At 41.0% G+C, this 22,618-nt stretch overlaps 1 protein-coding gene across 2 annotated transcripts in view; it reads left to right on the forward strand.

Annotated features, from left to right (window-relative positions):
- The window catches only part of LOC144783787 (uncharacterized), a 244,876-nt gene that overhangs the window by 91,521 nt on the left and 130,737 nt on the right, over positions 1-22,618 (forward strand). For both annotated transcript variants that reach the window (XM_078662485.1, XM_078662486.1), the window contains exon 2: positions 17,805-17,931. In XM_078662485.1, coding sequence (XP_078518611.1) covers positions 17,805-17,931 — 127 coding nt within the window. The remainder of the gene's footprint in view (positions 1-17,804; positions 17,932-22,618) is intronic.

Raw genomic sequence — 22,618 nt, forward strand, 5'->3', positions numbered from 1 at the left:
TATCGTCATCCTGAATCAATCATTTAAAATGTTAGGGGCAGATTTATGATGGCCGTGTGCCTCTTTTGCGCCACTGTGCGTCACTTTTGTGACGCTGCGGCGGTGCAAAAGATTTGCTATGTTGCGACATATTTACAACTTGATGCATCTAGGCAGATGTGTCATGCTGTAAAGTCCTGTGCCACATGAAACCGATGCAGCAGTGATGCAAAAGATGCACCATACGCATTTTCTAGAGATTTTCATTTTCTTCATAAAAATGTTAAGCTCTGCCATGTACCAATAGCTGAGGAAGTGCTGCTCGAAAGTGAATTTGAGGGTAAATTACAGTATGATAAATGAATGAAACAGTGGCGGGAACGCAGCTCTTAACTGGATATAAAGACAAGGGACCTTATTATGAGTTTGGGGACAGGGTTACTCCGTCACTAACTTGCCGTATATTCAATTTACCGTATTGACAATTCCATTATAGCCTATGGAACTTTTAATACAGCGGATGGGATATCCCATCTGCTAAGATCGCAATTCATCCCAAAATCTTACGGGAAGGTAAGTTTTGAAAGATATGTGTTTAAGGCTTAAGGAAATGTTAAATAGCTCCATTTGTCATGAAACTACTGAAAACGGCACTTCCGGGTGCGCTAACGCGGCGCGTCATATGACGCATTACGCGACAACGCGATACGTCGCGCTTACGTGACACGTCACGATGTTGTTTTCTAATGCGGCAGTTGCGCAGACGGAACGTTTACCGGTTCGCGGACCGAGTTGCGGCACCAAATTGAGCTAACGGGAAGTTGCCCGGTTCGCGGACCGGGAGCGAATCAAAAAAAATTATGAAAAAAAAATACATAAAAAAATTGTATTAAAACATAAAATATATTTTTCGATTTAAAGAAGAATACATTTTAAAGCTTTTGATATTTGCTATTAAAAAACCATTGAAATTCACTGAAAAAACCATAGGTTATAGACCATATATAGTTAGGAATTAGCATTTACAAAACCTTGAAAATTCACTGAAAAAACCATAGGTTATAGACCATATATAGTTAGGAATTAGCATTTACAAAACCTTATTTTACTCACACAAAACCATTGAAATTCCATATATAGTTAGTTGCACTAACTATATATCGCGCACCCGTAATCCACTGCTGATGATGTCACATATTACATCATTCATGACATGGTCAGTGACATCACTGATGACATCTCAAATGACATCACTGATGACATCACTGATAACAACATCCAGTGAATTTATGTTTCTGTAAAGTTTAAATATGTCTTACATATTGAAGAATGAGTGGATGTATAAGTGTCTGGACGAAGGATTTAGTAGGTGCATGACTGACTGTATGAGTGAGTGATTAAATGTGTCTCACTGAGTGCATGGGTTAGTGACTAAACTGTCTTAATTTGTGCATCATTATGACTGTTGTTCTGTAAACTGCTGCATGTGTTGATCAGTAGCTATATGAGTACCTATATGGGTTATTGATTGATTGTCCAAGTATTTGTATGGGAGACTGAGTGTGTGTGTGGCTGGCTGGGAGGTGTGTGACTCTGTGCAGATCAATGTGTACTTGTATCAATGATTGTATAAGAGAGTAAGTATGTGTTAGTATATGTTTGAAAATGTAAGGTGCTCTATGTTTAACTGTATAGATTAGAAAATGGAAGTGTGATTGATTCTTTACAGGACTGACTAGGCGTGTGAGTAACTCCATGGATGAGTGGCAGAGTGTGAGTGTCTGTATAGGTGTATGAGTGCATATGATAGTGTTGTAAAGATGAGTGATTGTATGTATGAATGATTGTATGGGTGAATGAGTGAATGTGTGTGTAGACGTAAGAATCAGTGAGTGCGTATGTAGTAACTAGTATTGGTGTGTCAATGGTTTCAAAAATTATATTCTGTATTTAACACTGGGTGTAACAGAGGTTATATTAAAGTGTGAGGAGATGCATTGTATTGTCATATTAATGATATCATCATTGATGTGACCATTGATGTCAAATGAGATATCATCAGTGATGTCATCAGTGATGTCATTTGAGATGTCATCAGTGATGTCATCAGTGATGTCACGGACCCTCGACGCCACATTTCGGTGCACCATAAAATTTAACGAAACCAAACACAACTGCAATGTAACAAATTCGCTGTGCATCTATCCAATTTCAATCATATCATCAGTGATGTCATCAGTGATGTCATTTGAGATGTCATCAGTGATGTCACTGACCATGTCATGAATGATGTAATATGTGACATCATCAGCAGTGGATTGCGGGTGCGCGATATATAGTTAGTGCAACTAACTATATATGGAATTTCAATGGTTTTGTGTGAGTAAAATAAGGTTTTGTAAATGCTAATTCCTAACTATATATGGTCTATAACCTATGGTTTTTTCAGTGAATATATATATATATATATATATATATATATATATATATATATATATATTGCTGCTCCCAAAGCACCAGATGCCGAGTCACTCTTGAGACGGGTGCCGTCACGCGTTGGTGCATGCGCGTAATATTCCTGCTCAGAATTTCCCCATTACAGGGAGAAAAACGACAGCACTCACGGGATGCCTTCAGTAAGCAGTGTTCTTTATTCCACTGACAACAACAAAAACAGACGCGTTTCGGTGATTCCCTTCCTCTGTGTCAACCCGTGCAATGCAACGGAGCGTCATTTGTAACTCATAATCATGGAAACAAAAACAGGACTTTTTGCGACCCTCAAAATTGTGGGCGCCATCTTGAAACGTTACTTTGTTCGTTGTAAACAGTTTAAACATAATATCAATATTATATTTCAAAAAAGTTTTTCTTTATACTTAAAGAAATGTAAATGGCCATATTGGCTTATCGGATCTCGCCGTGGATCGGCGTACAGTCCTATTCAAATAGCCTCCTATTTCATATTTGAGTTACATAATTTACAAATTATCCCATACATCAAAGCCAACTTGATTGATTATATAGCATTAAATTACATTCATCGTTCTTTCAATGCAGCCGGGATGGAACAAAGTAACGTTTCAAGATGGCGCCCACAATTTTGAGGGTCGCAAAAAGTCCTGTTTTTGTTTCCATGATTATGAGTTACAAATGACGCTCCGTTGCATTGCACGGGTTGACACAGAGGAAGGGAATCACCGAAACGCGTCTGTTTTTGTTGTTGTCAGTGGAATAAAGAACACTGCTTACTGAAGGCATCCCGTGAGTGCTGTCGTTTTTCTCCCTGTAATGGGGAAATTCTGAGCAGGTATATATATATATATATATATATATATATATATGTGTGTGTGTGTGTGTGTGTATATATATATATATATATATATATATATATATATATATATATATATATATATATATATATATATATATATATATATATATATATATATATATATATATATATATATATATATATATATATATATATATATATATATATATATATATATATATATATATATATATATATATATATATATATATATATATATATATATATATATATATATATATATATATATATATATATATATATATATATATATATATATATATATATATATATATATATATATATATATATATATATATATATATATATACACATACATACACACACAGTGATCCTTACCTTGAAGAGCACTCACCAGCGTGTGCTCTGCCCAGGGGCCGGATCCAGGCCCAATTACTTAATTTTTCTAACAAAGGAGGCGGCACACCCGGATGGATTTTCAGCTTTTAATTCAGCGTTTTTCACCCCACCAACGCGTTTTAGCCAAACTAGGCTTTGGTCACGGTTGGTAAGTCCTTCTTTAATGTTTACATTTATACTGCCCACATTTGCCTTTAAGTGGCATTGTGGGATATGTAGTTTTCCTGATACACTTAACATTTTTAAACAAACACAAAAGAAAGACAAATGCGCGTTAGTGTCATTATTGTTCATATGATATTTGGCTTGCTATGTTTGTCATCATGGGGAATTATTGGAATTCATTTTTATTGACGCTTGTATCATGGTATAGTACCCAAGTTAGTTGGTTATGATGCTTCGCAATTAATATAGTTTCAATTGGGTGTAGTACCCATTTCATCACAGCTCATTTTGGTTGTCTTTTATTTCTTTTGCGTGTAGTGATGAAGTTTTTAATTTAGTCCAAGTGTACATGAAGTTCTTCGTCGTTGTTGATGCCCTTCGGGCTTTTTGTCCGGAGTCTGATAATGAGACGTGATTCCATTTGGCGTAATTTCCTTACGCGATCTCCCCCTCTTTCCATTGATGGCAACATTTTGATTCCGTAGAAGCTCATTGATCGCCAGTCACCTTTTTAACATGTACTTATGTGCTTGGCAGTTGCATAGGTCATGTTTGCATTTTTTACTGCACATATGTGCTCCAAGATTCTTTTCCTTAGCATACATGTTGTACAGCCTATGTATTTCATCCCGCATCTGCATTCTATCATATATATACTACAAACTTGGAGGTGCATGTAATATATTGATCAATTTGCATGATTTTTCCATTTGGTTCCATGATGTTTGCTTGTAAAAGCATGACAAACATCATGAGATATATTTACTGGCTATCGAAGAAGACCGCTTGGTCGTAACGCGTCGCCAATAAACGTTTCCTACACGGACCCTGGAGTGCGAGTCTTTTGTGTTTTCCAAGCATCTGTGGGGGACCCTTTCAGACATATATATATATATAATAAGCATCCGATCAGTTGGGCACTCCTAAATTGAGTATTTTTGTGTGACTGGAAAAATTACCACTACGGGAAAAATGCAATAGTGATGTGCTGATCATAATAGCAAGTTCACCCTGTTTTTTTGTTGATATATATATATATATATATATATATATATATATATATATAATATATTCTCACATTCTACCTTTCCCAATAGCCCTGGGGTGATGGCCAAAAACATTTTTCAGGGTGCTTTTCTAAGCAAAATTACTAAGGCAGAATAGTGCACTGCAGAGTATCACATTACCTGTACATTTCAGAAGCCTCTGTGTATCTTAAACAATGGCTGTTTCTCTGCTACAATCTTGCATCTTTATACTTTGTTATTAACAATATTTGCAATCTTATTAAGGTAGCTCTACTTTATTGTATGCCGCAAGCTCCCTGTGTCTATTCTCCTTCTTATCCTTTTCATCATTGATGGTGATTTTCTTCCTTTTTACATTTTTTTTTCTACTAACCCATTACATTACAGCCAATATATACTTTTTTCAAAACCTTCTTGCTCATCCTCTGATCACACAAATCAGACTCAACAACTATGCTTCTATCAATACCTCTGTGCCATATTGAGCGATGGCGTTGGCTCTGTTCCCATTGACTGGTCATGTCTCATTTGGCTACAGTAAGTCTTAAAATACACAGTTAATTTAAGCTCTTCACATGAGTTCAGTAGTTCTAGCTTAAGACCGCCACTTCCCATCACGGTACTTCTGATGATCACTTGTGTCCATTTTTTGGGAGTAACTCCATACTCTGTGGAGATAGTAGCTGCTGCGTTAATACATCTTAAGTAGGTTGGATTTCTAGTCCAGCTTCTGTTTCACATTTTCCTACAGTATAGTTACACAGAAGTGAATAGTTATGCAGAACTGTTTGATGTGTCAAAAACCCGAGCATATGGCATCCTCTGACCACACTTTTGAAAATATGGAGGAAATGTGATCTGAGTGCATAGAGTATTCATGATCCTGGGTGCATTTCCAGAGAATGATTGGGAGTGGATTTCTTCTTGATACAGGTGTTTGTAGTGTTTTCTGGCTGTCCAAAAACAGGTGACATCAAGGGTCAGCAATTGAGCGTCAGCAATTGAGCAGCACCTTATAAATATTTTGAATTCTGTATTGAGTATGCTGAAACACATCTGGTAAAATCTAATAAATGAAACTTTGGTATGAAGGAAAGCTTTGAATTATTAAAATGTTTCCTTGATACTGAGTTTAGGAATAGTAGTTATTTGCAGAACTCCGTATATTGGTTCTTGCACACTGGCTGGCTTATATTTGGAAGACAAAAGTGGAGTGAAATTCAGTTGATCATAACAAATGTTCTGCTGCTCGTTGTTTCCAACAGTTCTCCCAATAAAAATGGTATCCCACTTGTGCGACAACCTCGCGCCTGTGACACTATAGGCCTCCAAAAGCAAAGAGTAGACATCAGATTTTTTTCCTCACAAGAAGACACCTAAGGGAGTCCAGTGTGGTTGGCATGCTTGGGTACCATTATATTTTCTTACCAGAAATGCTGGGCAAACTTTGCCAAGATCACACATTGTCCTCATATTTCTGGCACAATTTCTACAACCCACTGTTTCCAATCTTCTCACGATATAAATGGTGACCCATATATGCGGCTGGTTCCTAAACATTAGACAATAGCTGACCAAACCAGTGACCATGCAAAGACTGCATTGATAATACATTGACTTTATATGGTCACACTTTAATCCGTTCCTTTTCCGGCTTCCTGATTGAGTTCAGAAAGCAATGAGTGAATCTGGACTAGGGAATATTTGGAGATACCTATTTTATTTTGTCTCTTTTAGATTTAATAACATCATTTCATAATCTGCAATTTTGTCTGAGACTGAGTGATTGAAGAGTATCATTGCAGTTTGTTGACCTTCATTCTGAGTGATGAGGAGAATGATTTTTGGAAATTGGGTCTTCAAACAGTGCACATTTATTATGTAAAAAGCTTTGGATTTGTATTCTCATGATTGGTAAATCATTATGATGATGAAAAAGCTGTTTCCCCTAGTTAAGCACCTTGAAACAAAATTCTCAAAGAACAATGGTGTGACAGGCTTTCTCTGTTGTATGCTGAAGCCTGGTTGTAGAAGATCAATTCAAAGAAATAGATTTATGTAATTGATTTTAGTCATGATTAATCAGTTGGAATGGATGTTAAATCTGTATTTCCTGCGTGTTTCTTCTCTAACTGGGACAATCACTGATTTATAGTAGTAGAGGTGATTTATAGTTCTAGAGGTCTGGTGTCAAGTTGTTTACCATACCTAGTTGGAAGTGGTGAATTAAGACATCTGTCACCGTAATGCCAGTTTTAAGTCGCTTAATATGTCTGTGATTAGAATTTATTGGAACTTTGATAGCGTGGGGTTTTTGGCTCTTCCCTGCTAAGATGAGTCGGGAAGAGTCGGGAAGAGTTTTTCAATCTTCCTTTGTGTTAGCCAAAGTTAGCATGATAGCGGTTGGAACAGTGTAAATATCTTTTGTGCTTTACTTGTAGGATAAGTGGTGGTATGACCAAGGTAAGTGTAAGTTGAGGGAATCATGGAGGAAGTTTGTTTGGTTAAGTATAGAAGTCTGGAGGCTTTGAGGGAGGGCTAGGATTAACCGGTAGAGACCGATTTATCATGTAGTAAAGAAGGTGTGTGAAGTAGGTGAAAGATCAGGTATTGTGGGTGTTTTTCCAGGCCAGATGGATTAAAGTGATGTGGAATCTTTCTGTTCCGCATCGAGTATCAAGGATACTCACCTGTGCAAGACATAAGCTGGCAACGTGCTTGAGGATGTTATGTGTGTTCCTTGTAATAATTTTGGAGTAGTTTCCACTATTTTATGACTAAAAATGTATAACATCTTTGTGGGAGTAAACTGCTTCAAGACAAAAGTAGAAGCTAAAAGAGAAGTGATGTGCTATTTGGGAACCTGTTTCTTAAGTTTAATCTACAACTTAGCTTGCACTTATGGGAAACAGCCCAGATAAATGTCATGAAGCGTAGGTGAAGGGCTTCTGGGCTGTAAAGAGAAAGCATGTCAGAGTACTTAGACTTAGTTTGGTTTGAGTGCTCTTTTAATGAATCAGCTTCTAAGATATTGTCTTGATTGTGTTTAAAGGATATTATTGAAGGATTTAGTGAACTCGACTAAATCTTTAGGTACAAGGTTGAATCCATCCTTCATATGTATAATGACACTCTGGCTTTGTGCTGCTCATCAGGTCCCAGTCATATAAGTCGCAGTGATGTAATATCTAGATTATGGTAATTTAGTTTACTTAATGTGCTTTCATCACCATTCTGAAGAGACTCCAATTGGTCTAGACTGTGGAAACCATTTCTATTCCAGTATGTACCCATAGAGGTTATATCTGTTTTATCATCAAAGCTTTCCTTTAGTTACCGATCCCTAACTCACAATTGTCCAAAGAGGCTTCTAAACAGCGGTCTCCCTGATTTGTATTCATTTGTTATTTATTTTTCAGGAGGGGGGTATACAATTCAGATAGAACGAACCACAACACTCCCCTCATTAAGCTCTCTTGGTCCTCCTCTACATGGCGAAAGTAAGAACAGTCAACTTTCGTCAACAGACAAGCCGTAGTTTGGCTTGGAATTCCTTGCCTACGACCCTTCAACTAGAGCCCTCCCTCCATATGTTCTGTTAAAACTAAACTTTAAAAATTGCTTTTTAACCAGTAAATGAATCTCTAAGTAACCCTGTCCCATTTGTTTACCTTTATTGCTGTTTATACCCCAGATGCCTGTCTTATCTCCAGTTACTGGATTGCCTCAAGCTGCTTCTATGAATTCTGCAGTCTAGAAATAAAATGAAGCATAACCAAGTTAAATGATAGGGACTTTTCTAAGATGGCAGCCTTGTAGTGAAGGTAGCATGGGGCAGAGAAGAATGTTGAGTACTAATGTCTTTTTTTCTGTTTCAGTGGCTGGGTGTCTGAGAGATAATCTCAGGTAGTCAAGGTTTTTGAAAATTGTTTATTATGTAGTTGGCTTAAGTTAGATTTTATTTGCATTGCTCGCCTCTTTGGAGCGCGAAATTCGATGCTGTGAATTGGCTATGGGATCCTAATCCATTCAAAGACTGCTACTTAAGGCGACCAATCCCCCCGGGTTCAGTTTCATTCGTCTTCCCATATCCCTGTGGTTTTCTTTAGGGCATCCATATTTAATTTTTTATCCCTGTGCAACACGAGGGATTAACATACTGCAGTCAACATGCAGAGTGATTGTTTTGTTGTAGTTGTGCTTTTTTTTAGATAACCGTCTAACTTGAATCGCTGTATTTTCATGAGCTGGTGCAGCTGAATAACTGTCACAAGTACACTAAAAGAGTGAAGTATTTGGAAAACATTGAGAGTTGGTTCCATGGCTGCACATGATGGCGACTCTTTAGTACAGAACTTAATTTAAAATTCAAGTGAGGGCAGGGAACATGTTCTATGTATTTGACTTGACGTAGAAAAGCCAGGGAAATACTACTAACATATTCCTATTTAATGTAATCCTCCATGCCCTCACTGGTTCCCTCTTTTTTTCTCTGTGAGGCATATGTTTTGTATTTTGATTTTCCAATTTGCTTTTATTTTGAATTATGGGTGGGCTATACATAATTTGGATCAAACAACAAATAAAGGTCCTCTGATAGCTTTCAAGAACCAAGTAGAAAAAAACGAATTTCATAAAACTTTTTTATTTTTTATTTTTTAAAATAATTTTATTTATGCTTTTTCAAAACAAAAAAAAATACAAAATACAAAACAGGCAGACATGAGGACAGACAGAGTATCAATGCAGATATACAGATGTTACGGGTATAGTAGGCCAACAACATTGACCTGAGGGTAATTAAACACGATAAGGGAACGATTCATACAATAGGGCACAAGCTACAAAATAATGGGAGAGACCATACAGTACATAACAATGGTAGCATTCAATCAAATGGTGAGGTCAGAGGAGAGAAGGGTTGGGGGGATAGGGGTGGGGCGTGTCAACCCGTCAAGAGTCTGAGGGGCACCAGTAGTCACAGTGTCTGGTTGTGTCATCAACATCAGAAACAGGGTGTGGAAGCAGATATGTAGTGAGGAGTCCCTAATTGTCTCGGGCCGGGAGGAAAATGGGAGTAGTTCAGCGAATGCGTACATTTGGTCCTGCCAGAATACCATATCTCGGATCCTTAAACTTAGGCGCCCGGCCTCAGCCCCAATGGCATGCAATATGGCATTTGGCGAGGAGAAGACTGAAGGAGACAAATTTTCTGTGTGGCGCTGCTATGGATGCGGTATAGCCAAGAAGAGCGAAAAGGGGAGTGTGTGGGAGGTGTAGAGATGTCATTTGTTCCAGGGCTTCCAAAACCTGAAGCCAATACCCCTGCACAACAGCGCAATCCCATGCCAGATGGAGGAAGTCAGCCCCTGTAGTCCCACATCGACTGCATCTATCATCCTCACGCAATCGAATGCGAAAGAGTTTAACAGGTGTATAATATTTACGGTGTATGTATTTATAGCAGAGGATCCGGAGGCGGCTACTGGATGTGCTATGTTCCGCTTGTCCGCAGCAGTAGGTCCACTGTTCCTCAGTTATAGTTAGCTGCAGTTCTATGGACCATTTATCCCTGGAGGTGGTTCGTGAAGCAGATTGAGTGGTGTACAGAGATTGATAAAGGGAAGAAACTAGATGAGGTGCCGCATCTCTGACTAATATAAGACGAAGTGCAGCGACCTCCGATGGCTCACTGGGGAAGGATGGAGTGTGTTCCTTCAATCCCTGCCGCAACCTGATATAAAAAAAAGGTCCATGGGAGAGGGGGGAACAGCAGCGAAGAGCTGTTGCGAGGTTCGGAATTTGCCCTGGAAGTAGAGGTCTCCCCAAGTTTTAATCCCATATTTAGCTAGGGTCTTCTTAAAGACTCCCTCCTGGAGGACCGGCATCTTCGGATGGTATGACAAGGGAAGCAAAGGCGAGTATAGCAGAGGGGCCCGGGTTCTTGTAGCAATATGTTGCCACACCCTAACTGTGGTACTGATCGGGGTCGGAGTCTCCGCACGATTAGCACCAGCAGCAAAGATAGCACCGTCTAATGGAATGGGATCCGATAGCCAGTGTTCGGCCGCCACTTGAGGCATGTATCTGGGGGGGTGAAACCAGACATGTGCGTAATGAGCCTGTGCACAGATATAATAGAGTTCAAAATTGGGTATATCGAACCTTCCTTGTGCATAGGGGCGAGTAAATATGTCCCACTGCACTCTTGGCTGCTTGCCTCCCCAAGTGAGGCGAATAAGCTCTGTCCGTAGCATCGAGAAAAAAGCCCGACCCGGGTCATAGGGTACGTTTGTGAAGAGATAAAGGAGTTTAGGGAGGATGACCATTTTAATTAAGGATATGCGGCCTGCCATTGATAGCGGGAGGGCGATCCAGCCAGTGACATTATCCCTAATCCACAGCTTTCCAAACTTTTCATGATGGTGACACACTTTCTAGACATGCATCATTTTGCGACACGGTAAAGAAGTGTAGCAAGCGAGCATGGGCAAATGGTGCATTTTCAAGCAAATTTTATCCGATGACAGGCAGTGCGCAGTGGGTCCTGACCATGCCCCTCTTCCTCATGCTCATGCTGAGGCACATATTCGTGCCCTCTTTCTGTTGGCATGCAGGGGCACATACAAATGACCTCTTCCTGCTGCTAGGCGGTGAACACTTTCACTTGCCTCTCTGTTTGCAGCCAGTGGGTCCTTCACAGGCCACTCTTCCTAGTGCTACTCTGTGGTTCATATAGGTGCCATCTTCTATTCTAGGAAAGTGGTACATAGGCATGCCCTTTTTAGGTCTCGCCTTTTCCATTCCGAAGGAATGGGAAATGGAGAGAATTCAAGTGCTCAAAATACTCGTGAAACCAAGGGCTTTTTGGTGCGGTTTTCTTTGAGTTCACGTGAATCACGTGACCAAACAAGCACGCGCATCAGCCTCCCTCCCTCCCTCCTAATTGCATTTTGTTCACGGCCGCCACCACATCAAAGGGCTTCTCCCAGCGTGTGCTCTGCGGCTTCTCCTCCCCTAATTATTCATGGCTGGCCGGTGGCCGGCCGTACTTTCAGTTTCCCGGCCGCTCTTGTTGCTTGCGCTTCTTGTTAAACTTGTCTCCATTCCTGCACGGGCTCTAGCCTTGCCTACCACAAGGTTGGTAATCTCACATTAAAGCCATGTTTCCTGAGGGTTGATTCAGCTTTTACTCACAGTAGAAGCATGAAAGTCGCATGCAGACGTATTTCATGCAAAATATGACTTCCGCATATCGTATACGATGAAATGTTTCAATGTTTGGTATACTGTTGAAATATGGTATGCATGCGTGTGTAGAACCCTTTCCCTGATTATACAACCATCAGAGGAGGGAACCTATAAATTCAGCACAGAGCAACTAACAGGCATTTTTGTTGCTGCTCTGTAGAAGCCCGAGCCGTGTTTGCGTGCTATTTAGTTGTGCCTGAAAACAAAATGTACTGCGTTCTGGGTGTCTTGCTGCTGCTTCTCAGCGCTACTTCTTCCTCTGGGACAAAGTCTGCAGACAGCAATCGGACAACTCCCCGCTTCAGCAGCTCTCGTGACTGTCCCAAGTACGAGTTAGTATAGAAATACGATGTAAGAAGAGTGTCTTACTAAATGCTGATCTACTTTTTTTAACGATATTAAATATGTTTTTGTTTGTTTTTGTCCCAGTGTTCCCTGGCATCATTAGGCTCTGTGGAGATGTAGGTCCCACGTGCGAGTGAAAACATGTTTTTCTTTTGTGATTTTTTGTTTTGTTTTACTTTTTATATTTTTACTATTTCTAAAATCAAAATATGTCCATATGTCCAATGCATTTGTTGTCGCTTTTGAAGGTTGTGCTTCTTTGCGGTTCAAACCAGGTCATAGTAAAGTGGATTGTTGGGAAAATAGCATGACTGTATTTCTCTAAAACATTTCTTTCTGGTGGTGTTGTTTTTCAAGTTTATTTTTGCAGAGTTTACACTCGCAGAAATGCATGGGTTACGCTTGTTTGAACTTACCAGTCTGTATTGTGCGCCGCTTTGAAAAAAGCGCCTGCAGACTTAGCCGTTGTGTGTGAACGCTACAGAGATGTGTGACGAGTGCACTGGCGTTTTCTAATGGTCCCCTCTCTATTTTTCTTTCGGCTTTACACCTGTTCTCGTACTTGATTGAATTCAGAAACAAAAGATATTGATATATTTATGGAAAGATTTGAGCTTTTCAGCACTTTTTAAAAGTCGAAGCGCTATGCAAGTGTTGCTTAACTTTCTGAATTCTGAGGACCTCCAATGAATCCCTTTTAGTAGCCACTGATCTCCGCCTAACCAATTTTTATCGATGTCAACCCCCAAACAATACACCATAATACAGAAACGTGTACATCAAACAAATACATTAGGAAGTAATTTATTTAATGCACAAATCAAAACCGCAGACATTTTAATGGGGAGGTATGACCTTTTCAACATTTAGCTTTATTTCTAAAAACTGAAGCTATATGCTAGATTCTGCATATCCCTTTGTCTTCTTTGCTTCCTATACATTCTCTCTTTTTATCACTGCATGCAACTGCTGCTTCATTTCACTTAAGTATGTGACATTGTCACTGTGTTGCGCCCCTCCCCCCCACGCATTCCCAGCCCTTTGATGCTTCCGCCGCACTCCAATTGCTCCCCTCTCCCGTGGCGTTTGTAATCCTGCCCCCTGCGTTGCCCCCTCACCCTCACACTGTGCTCGCATCTTTTTTTTCTTCTTTTCATGTGCTTGTTTGACTAATAAACGCCAATGCTTGTTGTACTTCGCTACTTTGGTGGTTGATTTAAAAAAAATGCCCAAAACACTGCAAAGATTTAGAACTGTTGTACCAGAGTGAACATCTGTATTTTAAAGAAATGTAGTTGTTTGAATTTAGAAGAGAGTTCGTCTCATTTTTACATGATATACATGCCAAACATTTTTCGGGCTGGGCTCGTGCACACGCTCTTAGAGCCCAGGAAGACCCCTGGCTCAGCTCTGGTCCGACTCGCTGTGACTACTTTTTTTACTTCCATCCCTACATCCATAGAGTTTGTCTGGGGGGACTGAGTTGTTTTGGACTCAGCAAATTACACCCGATTGTTTACAGGATTCATTGGAAAAGGAAACAGCACCCACAGTCAAAGGTCACACAACACCCATCTGTTGACTATTTCTTTGCCTTTGACCATGTACGCATCTACTCTGTTGTCTTTTTCCCCTACCTTCACGCTGCATTAATACCGTACACAAGCTTTAAGACACGCAGACACTACCCAGCTGCCACAGCTCTCTCTCTGCCTCTCTCGCTACCTCTCTCTCTATCTCTCTCACTCTCTCTCTCTACCTCTCTCTAGTCTCTACCTCTTTCTCTACCTCTCTCTCTACCTCACTCTCTAACTCTCTCTCTCTCTCTACCTCTCTCTCTACCTCTCTCTTTCTACCTTTTTCTCGCTACCTCTCTCTCTCTCTCTCTCTCTCTACCTCTCTACACCTACCTCTACACCTCTCTCTATCTACCTCTCTCTGACTCCACCTCTCTACCTCCACCTCTCTACCTCCACCTCTCTACCTCCATCTCTCTACCTCCCTACCTCTCTACACCTCTCTACCTCTCTCTCTACCTCTCTCTCTACCTCTCTCTCTCCACCTCTCTCTCTCCACCTCTCTCTCCACCTCTCTACCTCCACCTCTCTCCATCTCTCCCTCTCTCCATCCACCTCTCTCCCCCCACCTCTCTCCCCCACCTCTCTCCCTCCACTTCTCTCCCTCCACTTCTCTCCCTCCACTTCTCTCCCTCCACCTCTCTCCCTCCACCTCTCTCCCTCCACCTCTCTCCCTCCACCTCTCTACCTCCACCTCTCTACCACCACCTCTCTCTCTATCTACCTCTCTACACCTACCTCTACACCTCCCTCTACCTCCACCTCTCTACCTCCACCTCTCCACCTCTCTACCTCCACCTCTCTACCTCCACCTCTCTACCTCCACCTCTCTCCCTCTCTCCCTCCACCTCTCTCCCTCCACCTCTCTCCCTCCACCTCTCTCCCTCCACCTCTCTCCCTCTACCTCTCTCCCTCTACCTCTCTCCCTCTACCTCTCTCCCTCTACCTCTCTCCCTCTACCTCTCTCCCTCTCTCCCTCTCTCCCTCTACCTCTCTCCCTCTACCTCTCTCTCTCCCTCTACCTCTCTCCCTCTCAAATATGGCTGCGTCTACGTGGGATGCGGTGGACTTAATGGCAGCTGGAGCTGACAGCACTGCTTGTTTTTTATTCCGCACTCCCCATTGCTCTGTTACTAATTGTGGACATTGCAGATTTTTTTGAGGTCTTGCTTGGCAGCTGTCATTTGCTACCATGTGCTCTGCCACAAAAAAAGTGCTTTCATTCTCTTAAGTTTTTATTTTTTACATTATTGAAATTTACGATCTTAGTAATGCCCATCTTAGATTGGTCAATAAAAAAAAAACCATAGGCAACAGCGCCATTCTGTAGGCGTGCGTAGTAACGCATGCGGGTATAAGTCATAACACATGCAGGCCATACAGCACAAGGTGACCAGCCGTCAGTGCACACTTCCACCAGGCACACACACCACCAGCCGGCAGTGCACAATTTCTACAGGCACACACACCACCAGCCATCAGTGCACACATCAATTGTTAACGCATCCACAATTAACTATTGTAGCAATCGCAGCATGGCACTCTTTACTTTTAAACATATTCATCTAAAGCGCAGCATGGCACAATTGCTACAAAAATAAATACACTTTTTTTTTGGTCTACAATTTATAGACTTTTGTTGCAATTGGTGTTGCAATATTTAGCAATGCCAATAGCTCAAACTTAATTAATGCGAGACCTATTGGCAACGCCAGTGCTTGTTCTTTTCGGAGGCCGTGGGCACATATGCCATTTTCTGCTCCCCAGCAATGCCACATACACAGCGTGTTTTGCTCTGCTCTCTGATGGAGGCACATACATGCCTCTCTATCTCTGTGCGGACTTTGTCACATTCACCCGCCCCTCTATCTGCTGCTGGGTAGTGCCACATGCACGTGCGTGTTTGTCAGACCGCGCGCACGTGCACAAACCCCCTTCCGTTCGTATGACCTGTTCTCGGGGTCTCCACAAGCCTTCCTGCTGTCACGGGACTGAGCTCTGATCACATCTCATGACTACTGCGCTTGTCGCGTGAGGCGCGGTGACTGGCGCGCTCCCTGCTCGCGCTCCTTGCGCGGGGCCTTACTGCTGCTGGAAGGGGGCCGGTAGGTGCTGTGGGACTAACAGAGAGAAACACTGTCACAGCCGGTAGGGGTAGGGGCAGCAGGAAGGACTGGGTGTGCTGCAGCCTGTGCGTGCAGAGAACAGCCACCCAACAGGGAACAAATTCAATATTATGACCTCCTTTATCAGCTATATCTGAGCTTTTCTAGGTGCTGCAAAATAATACATCCAACTGAGTGCCAACACTGTGATCTCAGTGTGTAAACGCGACGGGCAGCGCAGACTCGGTATCTCCCGAGATCCATAAGAAATTGCATCTGTATAAAGCAATTTTTAAAGGCTCGTCGTACCAAAGAGGTAACCTTGGCTTAGGGTTAACTTGGCTGAGCCTCGAGCCTGCCTTCTGGCAGAGGCGGCGAGTTTTGTGCTGGTAACTCACGCTCGGGCGGGCACACCCACTGCACACGCACAGTCATTGTGCGACACACCCACACATGGCAGGCGACACACTACTGTGTCCCGACACAGAGTTTGGAAAGCTCTGCCCTAATCCCATCCAGAGTACGACCGTAGTTAAGGCGCATCAGTTGATCGTGATTTGCGGATATCCAAATTCCGAGATATTTAACCTCGTCAGGGCACCACTCAATTGGAAAGTTCGGGGCAAATTCCATGACTGAGGAGGTGAGGGGGAAGAGTTGAGATTTAGACCAATTTATATGAATCCCAGAAAGACCCCCAAATCGCACAAATTCTTGAAGCAGCGGATTGAGTTTCGCCTGGGGCATACAGGGAAATGAGGATGTGTCGGAGTGGGCAGCGGAGGGCCTTATCTTGATGGTATTTTCGGATTTTAGCCGCAAGGGGCTCAATGGCTAAGGCAAATAGGAGTGGCGATAGTTGGCACCCCTGTCGGGTCCCTCGAGATATTGGGATAGGAGATGAGGAGTGACCGTTAATAAGGACCGTGGCTATGGGTTCAGTGTAAAGGAGGCGAACCCAGGAAATGAATCCCCTCGGGAAGCCCATGTTTTGTAAAATCAAAGAGAATTTCATAAACCTTCATTGAGAATTTTCACCCAGTTATAAAATGTGACTGTCGGGATATCTTTCAGTTGTTAAAGGGGCTTGGTGTTTCCCTCTGAAAATTGTGATTGCACACTGTGAATTGAGTGAGATTTAGTTTTTAGGTTTTCATTTGTGAATTTCTTTTTTGTACAGTTAATTATTTTATAAATCATATTTTATAACATTGATTTTGTTGTCTTCTTCGCTTGTATTTTTGGTGTGGGGTAAAGTGGATGAGATGTACATTGTAGAAAAACAGTTTAGGCACCAAAACACCAAATATTGTATCGCTTTTGTACATGTTTTCCAGCCACATTCATTGTAATGCTACAAGTCACATGTATCGCCCCCTGAGATAAAGGAATATAGATCATTTTTATCCAATGATGGCCTTTGCAACCCGTCCTAGGAAATCTAGTGTTTCTTTTTATGGCCTTAAAAAATTGTTCCTCTTCTCTTTTAAAAAAAAAAGGCATTCTTAAAATGATTTTGTGCTTGCAAATCCATTAGAGCTGTGACTGGGCTTTTCATTCATCTTGAATCCATTTAGAGCTCAGGCATCCAGCACCAGTAGTCCAGTGCATTCTGACTGCTTATTGCTTGGTATTTCAGGTGCCCATGAGTTTCGATGATGTGGCATCATACTTCTCAGAGGAGGAATGGAAGGACTTGGAGGAATGTCAAAAGGAACTTTACAAAGACATGATGAAGGAAAATTATGAAGCTCTTATTTCTATGGGTAAGGATTTTTTTCTTCTACGTGTGCAGACCATAATTCGGTAGTACAAATGTGTTAAAAATAATAATGCTACTCTGGGTGTGGGTAGATTCAGAATTTGAAAAGCCTCTTTTCCTTTAGATTGAAGTATTAAAAAAAAAGTGATGAATGGAATCATTGAATTAATCCAAGCCATCTGTAATTACTCAGACTGCATCCCAGTTCATCATTATTTTTGCACAATATTCCACATTAGTTTAGACCCAGCCATGCTCAAATCCTTCTAAACCCTGTTCCAATTGGAGCAGGCCTGAACTGCCAGACCAGGTCCTCCCTCAACAAGAACAGAAGGAACTCTTGACCACTCGTGCCCAAGTTAGGGCTCATCAGCCAGGTGGTTCCATTGACACAGTGTGCACGTGACCCTCATCTGGGCACATCTATCCCACTTAGGACGACATATTAAAGTATACAAAAAACCATTGGATGGAATGCTTCATTTAATCTGAGCCACTGAATTACTCAGGGTTTTATCCCAGTGCTTCATTATTTTGCATCCCAAGCCATCTCAGTTTGAACCAAACCATATGGAAATTGGGCTCGATGCTGCTTCAGTGGGACCATTCAACACAAACTGCCAGGCCAGATCCTCCCTGAACCGGAACATAAACAACCCAGGACTGGACAGAGCTATACCCGACTAATGAGGCCTAATAATGGAGAAACCAGTCATCGATTGCTTGTGTTCCGGTTCTGGGAGGAATTGGCATGACTGTTCAGGCTGGACTGTTCCTATTGGAGCAGGGCCAAGACTGATTATGCCAGGATCCAAACGGAGGTTGGTGAACACACTCTTACTTTGCCTCTTAAACTTCCTAATCATTAGTCTATTTCTTACCTACCCTCCATTTAGCCCTCCCCTGCCTCTCTCTTACTCCTGCGCAGTCTCTCTTCTGTGAACATTCAAAAAGTTCTACGAGATTAAAGCCCCGATGCTCTTTAAATCTTTTTTTTTAATTTACATATTTTTAATTTACATAGGAAAGCCGCAATGCAAGCACATAGGCAGCATAGGATCATAGAAAAAAACTATACTGTCATTTCAAAATCAACAAGGCTCGACTGTTTTATTTATTTGCATAGCTTTTTATAATGTGGACCAAGGCTCATGGTCCTCAGAGTGGTGTACACATGTTGGATCACATTTTTGATTGAAGAGAAAGATGATCATTTTGAAAAGGCAACAGGACAGGGGAAATGGGATACAGTGAAACAACAATACATCGTGGGTACTGAGGAACAAAATCTGTTCATCACGCAAGGTGGAATGATAAATCACAGCACAAAACTTCTTGAAAAGCCAAGATACTAAAAAATGCCCATCATATAGGATGGAAGTTACTTTAGTAGTAGAGTGGTGAAAACCAGTATTGAATTAGCACAATCAAAACACATTTTTGCTTTTCAGTCTGAGTTGGAAGGACAAAAACAACCACTGCTGGCCAGTACATCATGGAGTGCCTGAACAGGACCTTTTCCTGTCAAGGGGTTCCTGCAAAGTTTATTATAGTGTAATTTCCTTGCTTTAAAAAGTGGTGAGTTCATCCTTAAAGATGTTGAGAGTAGGTGCTTACCTGATAAAGAAGATTGAGAAGTTCAGTAGTTATGCAGTAGCTCCAGAGAAATCCTTCCTCAAGGTTGTTTGTTTTTAGTCTTTCGGGTTTTGAGGCAAAACTAAAACCATTCTTCTGAAAATGAGGGCTCCTCTTAAAATCCTGATCATACAACCTTGTATGTTGCACCAGCAGGAATAAATTTGCATCTTAGTAGAGGGAGCCATCAGGGTAATACCAGATTTGTAGTAGGTTGTAGTCATCCAATGTGCTGCAAAAAGACTGCTTTAAGAAATGGCAGTTTTGATTTTGGGAAACCTGACTCGGTATTGGACCCTTTTACAGTGGTCTCAATATACTCACATATGCTCATTCAAATGTAGGTTATCAAGAAGGATGTCTGCTCTGCGATCTTTTTAAATCACATTGGTTGGAAGTTCTAGGGAAGCACAGAATTTATCCCAGTTCTAAGTCAGGGAGTTGTTTTCCAAGGGCAAGAGTAACTAAAATTCCGTTTTGGCTTGAATAAGGCCTATGTCTTTGTTGAGAAATCAAGTCTTTTGTAAGCAGTTTGAAAGAAAAGACGTATCTTCCATAGAGTTTATTTTGAGATAAGTGTCGTCAACATGTTGGCGATAATAATTACTCAGTTCACCTAGATCTCCAAATTTAAAATGAACAGCAGACAATTGAGCATGGGTCTTGTTATATCATACATGGTGTTTTAGGGGAGCTGTTATTGTGCATATGTATTTTCCTGTTGAAGTGATAGGATGAGAACCATCCCAGAGCCATGCCCTGAATCTATGACCTAATTTCCTGGGTGTAAAAAATAAAATGCTATTGTCCGACGCATTGAAGGCTCTGGAGGGACCTCATAATATATGGAGTTCATACTCTCCACAATCAAAGAAATTAAGGACATCATCAACTACGTGGAGGATAGCAGTTTCTGTACTTTGACTTTTTGATAAGTAGTTTTTCAGTTGGTTTTCCAAACAGTTTTCTAGTAGTTTGGCCAAGAATGGAAAACTAATGATACATCTTCAGTTCTGTGGTCTTCAGCACCACCACCGAGTCTCTTTCTGTCCATTTTTAAGGAAATCTAGAACTGCAGTGTGGCAGCTGTTAAAAATATTTTATACATAATAATGCCGCAGCATAAAATGTTGCATACTGTAAACAAACCTGTTCTATGGTATTTCATGTATTTTCTTAAAATGTTGAATTTAAATAATCATGGCTTGCTTTACTGAATTCTGCTTTTTCCTTTCCATCCTCCAGTCTACTGGAGAATCGACGCATTCTAAAAGGGGAATGACTAGAAAAAGAGAGTGAGGAGCTGAGGTTACAGGAAAAAAAACTGTACAGGAAGTTTGCCCATGCAGACAAACCATGACCAAGGATGTCTCTAGTGTGATGTGGCGGGGTATGCTTTGGGTCTTCTTATCACTGATCACTGTGCCATAACAACTGGCTTTACTCTGCAACCACCTATTTTATGAATGTTTCTGTACATGCTCCCTCTTTTGCTGCTTTGTTGTCTCCGGCATTGTGTCCTCCGTACCTCACCTGATGGGCATGTAGATTACTAAGACATCATTATGAGTGGTTCGGTCTGTGGTACCTAAGATAAGTACCAACTCCTTGAGCACAACCTTAAAATGAAAAATTCACTCTTTCAGCCAGAGTTGTATAGAAGCGCTGTCCATGTTTAATTCACATGTACTGAATTACATCGATTGTCCAATCTTATTCAAATGAATTATGTATCCAATCCAATTGTTGCATTTAAACATTTTCACAATTTCCCTCCCGATGCATTTCGGACCTCAGTCCTTCGTCAGGGGAATCCTACAAAGACAATGACATCGTCTAAGAATTGTACCCCGAGGTACATTCAACCAATTTACATAAAAATTATAACAATAAACTAAGGTGCTCAACCCATGATGAAGAGTTGCATAATTATCATTGTGCTGAATCATTCTATTAAAATAATCAATGTGCTTATTTGAATGGAGTCAAAAATTAATAATCATGGAGTTCGTGATAAATCAACCAGTTCCAAAACGCCCAGTGCTCAGTGAACGGTACTAATGTCCAATTGCGTACCATACAATAGCGTGCTCTGTGCCTGATATATTCATTATAGTGCCCTTAATCGAGAGGTTACAAAGCGCCCAGTGCTCGGTGATCAATACTCATGTTCAATTGCGTAACGTGACATCGCGTGCTCTGTGCCTAATATATTCGTTACAGTGCCCTTAATCGAGAATACAAACAAACAGTAAAATACCGATTTACAACTTACAGAAAGAGGTGCTGTGAGAGCCCGCGTCCCACTCGTGTGCTCACCGGCAACTACAAGCCGAATTCAAACGTGAACGCCGACATAAATAAAGGAAAACCCAATGCATGCAAACCCAAGGGTCTGTGGCGGCCATCTTGTAGTGGTGTAAAAAGGTCTCCGGAAGTGTTAAAAAGTCAATTCAGAAACAAATTGTGTGGTACAAGTGAGTTACAAAGTAAACCTCATTACTTAACCAAATAAAATTGATCAAAGCTAAAACGGCAATTTATAATTAAACTGAGATATATCCATAACATCACAGTAACATTGAAAGTAAAGTAAATTGATGCATTAGCATGAATATGAAGGCAAGTATCAGTGTCTATGGTGATATTCTACAAGTAACATGTAAATTCCATCCGATCATTGAGACCGGATGGTTTCATTGATTGAAGAAACTTAATCCAGTGATTCTCACGCTGTAATAGAAAATCATTATTATCTCTGCCATCCCGTTTATTCACCACTTCCACAGCAGCGAATCGCAGTTGACTAATGTTGTGCCGGTTGTCTTTAAAGTGTAAGGCAAGATTAGATTTCAGATTCATTGTCCTTATGTTGCTCTTGTGCTCGTTTATTCTCAGATTCAATTTTCTTGAAGTTTTACCAGTGTAAACCAATCCACAAGGGCATTTGATGATGTATATCACATTCTCAGTGTCACATGTTGCGTTCAATTTGAGTCTGATGTTCGTGCCCTTCAGAGGATGTTTTAATATCGGACCTTTTATCATGTTGTTAC

The sequence above is a fragment of the Lissotriton helveticus genome, chromosome 10 (genome assembly GCF_964261635.1).
Source record: "Lissotriton helveticus chromosome 10, aLisHel1.1, whole genome shotgun sequence".
Lineage (NCBI taxonomy): Eukaryota > Metazoa > Chordata > Amphibia > Caudata > Salamandridae > Lissotriton > Lissotriton helveticus.